At 32.1% G+C, this 7,231-nt stretch overlaps 1 protein-coding gene and 1 long non-coding RNA gene across 2 annotated transcripts; one reads left to right on the top strand and one right to left on the bottom strand.

Moving 5' to 3' along the window:
* The first annotated feature begins 569 nt into the window (after positions 1-569).
* LOC102608720 (tryptophan synthase alpha chain-like) lies at positions 570-5,927 on the top strand. The gene is made up of 10 exons (XM_052438266.1): positions 570-610; positions 695-916; positions 2,157-2,303; positions 2,378-2,443; positions 3,027-3,135; positions 3,988-4,064; positions 4,727-4,804; positions 4,948-5,025; positions 5,463-5,522; positions 5,617-5,927. Exons 2-10 carry the CDS (start codon positions 731-733, stop codon positions 5,749-5,751), a joined length of 936 nt encoding a protein of 311 aa, XP_052294226.1. The 5' UTR covers positions 570-610; positions 695-730; the 3' UTR covers positions 5,752-5,927.
* On the bottom strand, positions 5,874-6,389 carry LOC127901273 (uncharacterized). The gene is made up of 2 exons (XR_008053419.1): positions 6,107-6,389; positions 5,874-5,976 (listed from the first exon to the last, which is right to left on the bottom strand). It is a non-coding gene; the product is annotated as an uncharacterized LOC127901273 (long non-coding RNA).
* Between the last annotated feature and the right edge of the window lie 842 nt (positions 6,390-7,231).

Raw genomic sequence — 7,231 nt, forward strand, 5'->3', positions numbered from 1 at the left:
TACTTATGAGATTAAATAATCGCTTATAATTAGGGTAAAAGTCTATTTAATCCCTATATTTTAATATTAGTATTAATTTAGTCCCTATTTTTTTAAAATGTCTCGAAACATCCATGCCGTTAAAGTATTGATATCATTACCATTATTTTTTATTTCTTTTGACTTAATTTTTACAATATTATTCTTTTATAATTTTTTTTATTTGGACATTAATAAAAAATAATAATTAGATTATCAATTTAACCCTAAAAAATAAAAAAAATTATATTAATTTTAATTGTCAAAAATTAAATTGTCAAAAATTGTATGCAAACTACCAAGTGTACAAATGGTACTTACAAAAAAATTAATATAATTTTTTAAGATTAAATTAAAATTTAATTATTTTCTTTTTATTAATGTATAAAAAATTATTATAAAAAGATAATATTATAAAAATAAACCAAAGAAAATAAAAAATAACAATATAAATATTAATATTTTAACAACAGAAATATTTTAAAATATTTTAAAAAATACATAAATTAAATAGATATTAATCTTAAAATTAAGGAACTAAATAATCTTTTGCCCTTATAATTATCGATCAGCCATATCAAACAATCACTTACAGCCACGTCAATCCATTAAAAAAAAAAGAAAATAAAGAGGCACGTCAATCTCTCTCCAACTTGATCTTCTTGCCGCAGGTTCGCAGCCGCCTCTTTTTCTTTGCCAAACACTGTCTGAAATGGCTGCGCTGCAAGCAACAACTAACTTCGTCCATCTCAAGAACCCACATGCTCATTATCTCCCTCGGCTCCCCTGTCACAAATCTACTCTTTCACTAAAAAGATTCACTCCCATGGCTGCTCTCACTGCATCTCCCACTGTTGGTCTCGCTGAAACATTCACCCGATTGAAGAAGCAAGGCAAAGTAAGCTCTTTTATCTCGTTTTTAATGTTTTTTTCTTTTCTTTTTTTAAAAGAATCGATTTTGGTTTTATGGTGTTGTGTGGATGTTATTTGGGGCACGCTGACTTCATAGAGTTTGCTTGAATTATTGTTGAGGATTTAACAGGCTTGTTGATTATTATTGTTGATGATGCATTTCGTATGTTAAAATTATGACATCAAGGAAAAACAAAAATGAATTAAGCTGACAAATGGATGCAAGTTGTGTTACATGTTGTCGGTTAGCATTGCTTCTTTCTTTCTCCACTCAAACATAGAACCCCAAGGTTATGGACATCCCTACAAAAGTTGGAAATTCAAAATTCATTGTCTAGATCGAAGCTTTATTTTGAAAATTAATCCTTATGCACAGGAAGATGTTATTGGAGACTACAACAAGCAAAATTCAAATTTTCCCCACCCTGAGTGATGCTGGGCAAGAAATTGAAGAAATCATTGAAATTTATAATATTTAGAAATATTTTAATTAATTTTTATTCCAGTTTAATTTGGTTGCCTTCTTTCAGGCGTTGTATATTTGAGTGTATTCCTAATTTAGGCATAAGTCCTATTAAATTAGATTTTCTAGTCGTATTAAGAGTAGTCTAGGATAAGCCGTAGTTAGTATAAATAAATATCTTTGAAGCTTTACAAGCAAACCTTGGTTATTTGTTATTGATAGCTAATATTTTTAAGCATTATGCTTGATCTTTTTTATGGGATTTTTGTAGGATATCCTAACATTTTGGATGGGTAATGTCGTATTCAGAAACAAATTACTGTTTCAAATAATGGATCAATTTAGGTATTGATGTGAATTGAAAAAAAAAAAAAAAACACTGATGATGATGGAATCAAAAGTTAATCTGTTATATATGATTTGTCTTTCTTGAAATGCTATGTCACTTAAGTATAGATTTGTCTCGATTTTAGAAACTTAACTACTATGCTTTTAAAAGGACTTTGGAAACTCGAATACTGTTTTTCTTTTAAATGTTTTACACTTCATTTGACTGCTTATCTCTTTTAATGATACTCATTAATTATTTTTGCTGGTGAACAGAGGCATCTAATCTGATGGATTCCCGAAAATAGTTTTTTTCCTGAATTCATTAGTGATGGCCCATTTTTATGGTCTGTAAATTGATTTGGGTTAATGTGGTTTTTCCAACGTTTTCTGTGACCTTATAACATCGCATCGATTATCATGACTCCGTGTGTAGGTGGCCCTTATTCCATACATCACTGCTGGTGATCCTGACCTTTCAACCACCGCAGAAGCGTTGAAGTTGCTTGACTCTTGTGGATCAGACATAATTGAACTGGGTGTTCCATATTCTGATCCTTTAGCAGATGGTCCAGTCATCCAGGTTTGGTAATAGTATCGTTGTTTGTTTTTAAGTCTGTGTTCTGAATTCTGTTGTTAACAAGTGTTTCTTTTTAGGCTGCGGCTACACGATCTTTAGCAAGAGGAACCAACTTCAATGCAATTCTTTCTATGTTGAAGGAGGTAGGAGGTTATATGATGCTATGTTTCCTTCTATTACCAAATGGAAGGCATTTATGGTAGTAGCAATTTTTTTTTTCTTAATTCACATTTTCCTCTTTATTGTCTTAATGAGAGAGCTTTATATGGTGACAAAGCTTCTATTTTAACTAATGTTCCATCGCTGCTAGCATGGTAAACTTATTATCTTGATGATGGGCTTTGGATAATGTGCGCCCCTATGCTAGCATTATACGTTGATGCACTTGTAAATCGATACTTTATTTTATCTTTTTCTGTTCCCTTTTGATCTACCTTTTCTCTTAAGAAACCTTTTTTTTTTCCCCTCCAATTGAGCTGATTTGGCACTTTATTCATCTTAACTGTTTTTCTAACTATTTTAAGAGCAAAAGTACATACTTCACCAAGAAGTTTGTTGAATTACTTTTTTTTTTCTCCCCTCAAATGAAATTGGGAACTACAGATTTATGCATGGGTGTGGTTACAATTGATTCCTTGAACGATGCTGTTTCTATCAGCTAATGCATTGTGCATTTACTTCTCATTTTGTGCGTCCAAATGTTCTCACTATGCGTTTGCTGGACAGGTGGTTCCTCAAATGTCTTGTCCAATTGCTTTATTTACATATTACAACCCAATTCTGAAGCGAGGAGTTGATAATTTCATGTCCACAGTAAGAGACATCGGCATACGTGGTAATTTATATGTTATGTTTTTCATTAGTTTTTAGTTTTCAGTTGTGATGTTTACAGTCTCATACTCCTTGTGTTGAAAAAAAATTTTAGAATGATGAAGTGCTGCAAGAGGTTTAACCAACCAGATATTTAGGTTTGAGCTCAATCTTATAATTCTTGTAAACGTGATAGCTACCACAACTCAATGGGGTCAAAATCCTTTCTTGCTCGGTAGAAAATTTTGCCGATGTGAAGGCCATCAAAAAGGTTTTGAAGAAACAGAATGATGCTGTTTGTTCCAGTCTTTGTGACATATTGTATGACTGGGACTTCTAATAAAAAGGGTTTTGGATTAGTTGTCAATAATATTTGTTATAATTTCTCTTGCCGTGTCCATACATGAATAAGGAAGCTTAATTATTTTAAAATGTTAATGCTAGATATAATGTGGAGTACTTGCTCTCCCGAAATATGCTAGTTCTTTATTTGGGCTATTTAAAGAGATGGTGAAGAGTTACTGTTCTTAGATAAGTAACAATTACAAAATAACGGCAGGACAATATCTTCGGCAGTGATTAGTTAGTTGATCAAGTTTAGTATACTGCAAATAGGTTTTTTCTTTAGAGAGGCAGTGGACTCCTCTGAAATATGCTAGTTCTTGAATTTTATTTCTTATTTTATAGAAAAGGCAATTGGAAAATAATCATGTTTGTGTTACTAAAGTAACAGCTTTTATGAGAAACAATGATGTTATTCGCACTTTGCAGGCTATGCTTATAGGTGAAATGCACCTCTTTTTATATTTCTAATGGCTGATTTTCCTCTCTTGTTTTTCTATTTGTTTAATGGTATTGTGTCCATTCTTGTTTACAGGGCTTGTGGTTCCAGATGTCCCTCTGGAGGAGACTGAATCTTTACAGAAGGAAGCCATGAAAAATAAGATTGAGCTGGTATGTCTCTTTTCCAGAAATATTTCTCTTCTTGGTTTGAGCTCTTAAGAAAGCATTCCCAGCATGATATTTCCTTGGTAGTTAATAGTATCAAGTATTGAGGTGATTTTCTAGCAGGAGAGAGGATGATGCTTCAGGTTAAGATGGTTGCAGATTACTGGTTGTTAGAAATACTATAACCTATTTCAGTGGTTTGCATTGGTCCATGAAGCATATGTGTTGATGGATTATCTGAGAGCTTTGGTTTCTTGCATTAGGGCATGGGTCATCATTCTCAATAAATTCTCACTGGTTTGACCACCCACTTTAATGATGGAATTGAAGTCCAATTGCCGTCAAGTGTGAAGTAAAAGGAATTGTGACGACATTAGATCATTAGATTTGTGACCCATAATATTCATTTTTATAAAAGGAATATTCAATCCCTCCCTCCCCTCCTCTCCCCTCCCCCCGCCTCTTTTCCATAAGGGAAAGGGATAAGACAAAATAATTTTTCCTTTTTGTGAATTTTTGAAATTTTCTTTAATGATTTTCTAAAAATCCTCAAAATTGTGTCATTGTGAATTTTTGAAAAAAAATTTCATCGTTTTGTTCAATTGGCTTCTCTCTTCCTTAAAAGTTTATAGTGAATCCTATGTTTTTACTCTGATTATGTTATTTAGGTACTTTTTACAACTCCCACCACTCCAACAGATCGAATGAAAGCCATTGTTGAAGCATCAGAGGGATTTGTCTATCTTGTAAGATCCCTATTCTGCATCGTTAAATTCTTTACCATTTTCTTTTTTAAAGTTCACATGGCTTAATGTTGGATTCTCTTTCCATTGAACATAAGGCTGTGGCAAGATTTTGACATCCTTTTTAATACATGCTGGAACTATAGGTAAGCTCAATTGGAGTTACTGGAGCTCGCGCTTCTATTAGTGGCCATGTTCAAACTCTTTTAAGGGAAATTAAAGAGGTTTGTCTTTGCAATTGGATTTTTCTATTTTCTGGCTCAGACAACCATTTGTTTAAAGGACACCAACTAGTCCTGATGGCGTATATATGAAAATTGTTTTGACAAATCCCTTCAGCATAAACTAAATTCTCGTGAGAAACTATTTTCTGTCAAAAGAACTAAAAATTGGGCACTTTGATTTTATGGTGTGCAAAGACATTATTAACATTATATTCATTTTAATCAGCTGTATACTTCATGATCAAAACAATTTTCCTACCATCTATTATTGTTAAGTGTGTATAAAAATGCATTACAAATGTATGATTTTAATATCTCTACTGCTCTAATAAGGGCAGCAACAGTACATTGTACATCCATTAAACCAAAAGTTTCTCATTGATGAAGCAAATAGGATATATCACGAATAACTCATGCTTTTATATGTAATGTGACAGTCATCAACTAAGCCCGTTGCAGTTGGCTTTGGCATATCAAAACCTGAGCATGTGCAACAAGTAAGACTTTTAGACTTAACCTGAATCCCTTTCTGTTGCCTATCTTACGCTCCCCATAGGTGTAATTATTATTCAATTCAAAACATTGCCGCAGGTAGCAGGATGGGGAGCTGATGGTGTGATTGTTGGGAGTGCTATGGTGAAGCTATTGGGTGAAGCACAATCTCCTGAGGAGGGACTGAAGGAGCTAGAAAAATTCGCAAAATCGTTAAAATCTGCTCTCCCGTGAGAACAGTAATGTAGATCAGCAATAATGTTTGATCAAGTGTACTTCTAAAAACGATTTTCTATTTAGAGAATCAAATTTTAAAAAGAACTGTATTTCCTGATGCTAAAGTTGAATATGTAGTATAAAATTAGAGAATCTATTCTCCAAATCCTGATTTGGAGATTGTGTAATGCTTACTCTGCAAGTCCTTGCAAGATGGATTCTATATTCAAATAATGGCAAATGCTATGTTACAATTAATGTAACATACACACTCAACAACAACCACACAAATTGTGTGGGCCCATCATTTGTGTGGTTGTTGTTAAGTGTGTATGTTACATTAATTGTAACATAGTTCAAATAATGGCAAAACTTGGTATACGTGTACTCTTGTAATCGGCTTGGCAAGATCGTACTTTTTTGGGTGGAAATCACCCTTGGGATTCGACTGTATTTTACGGTGTGTTTAGTGGAAATCACCCTTGGGACCGTATTTATATTTGAGGATTCACATGGCCCTCGATTTGTGTTATTTATCTATTTTGTCCTTTTTTTTGTGCTAATGTTAGCGGTGTGTTTAGTTATGGAATTGAAAAATCGGAGTTCGGAATAAAAATGATGATGACGTTTACTTATTAAATTAAAAGTGAAAATGAGAATAAATTCGTGATGTTTATATATTTTTAATTAAGAAATGAGAATTTGACACCCACGTGAAGATTGAGGATCAAGTTCTGATTCTTTATATTTTTATTGTCTCAAATTTCATCATTCGAAGTGTCTTCAATTAAAATATTATTATTGTTATTGTTCTTATTCTTGCAATTATTGTTACAAATAATAATATTTTTAGCAGCAACAATAATATTATTATTATTAATAGTATTAAAAATACTATTTTTATTATTAGTATTTCGATTGTTATTGTTATTCTTATTGTGATTGTGATTGTGATTGCTATTGTTATGTTTTTGTTTATTATTATTAACAATAATTCTTTTGGATAATAATAATAATAACACAATTAGTATAATAAACAATAACAATAATCAACTAAGTTCATTTTAGTAATTCAAAACAATCCATTCCGATTACAAGACAAAGAGAACACATAAATGACAATGCAGCTCACTCTGATTTGAATTCCTATATCTAAAATAAACAATTTATTCTGATTATCATTACTCATTTTGATTCCAACCCATTTCGATTCTAGTTCATTCCGATTCTAAACTATTTTGATTACCAATTGATAAATGTATCATTACATTAGTTGTAGGAATTAGAATTGAAATAAGTTGTATTTTTATTGGTGTGTTTACTTTTTTAATTGGCACACAAGTACTAAATGATCAATTGTTTATCGTTTTGTAAATAAAATGACATGTCATACGCAAGAGGAATAAGGAGAAGACGTGTTATCCTCATCATTCACATGACTGACATGCATAACTTGTATGTGCCGGTGCGTACATTAGATGACTTGTCACTTATGTTT

The sequence above is a fragment of the Citrus sinensis genome, chromosome 3 (genome assembly GCF_022201045.2).
Source record: "Citrus sinensis cultivar Valencia sweet orange chromosome 3, DVS_A1.0, whole genome shotgun sequence".
Taxonomy (NCBI): domain Eukaryota; kingdom Viridiplantae; phylum Streptophyta; class Magnoliopsida; order Sapindales; family Rutaceae; genus Citrus; species Citrus sinensis.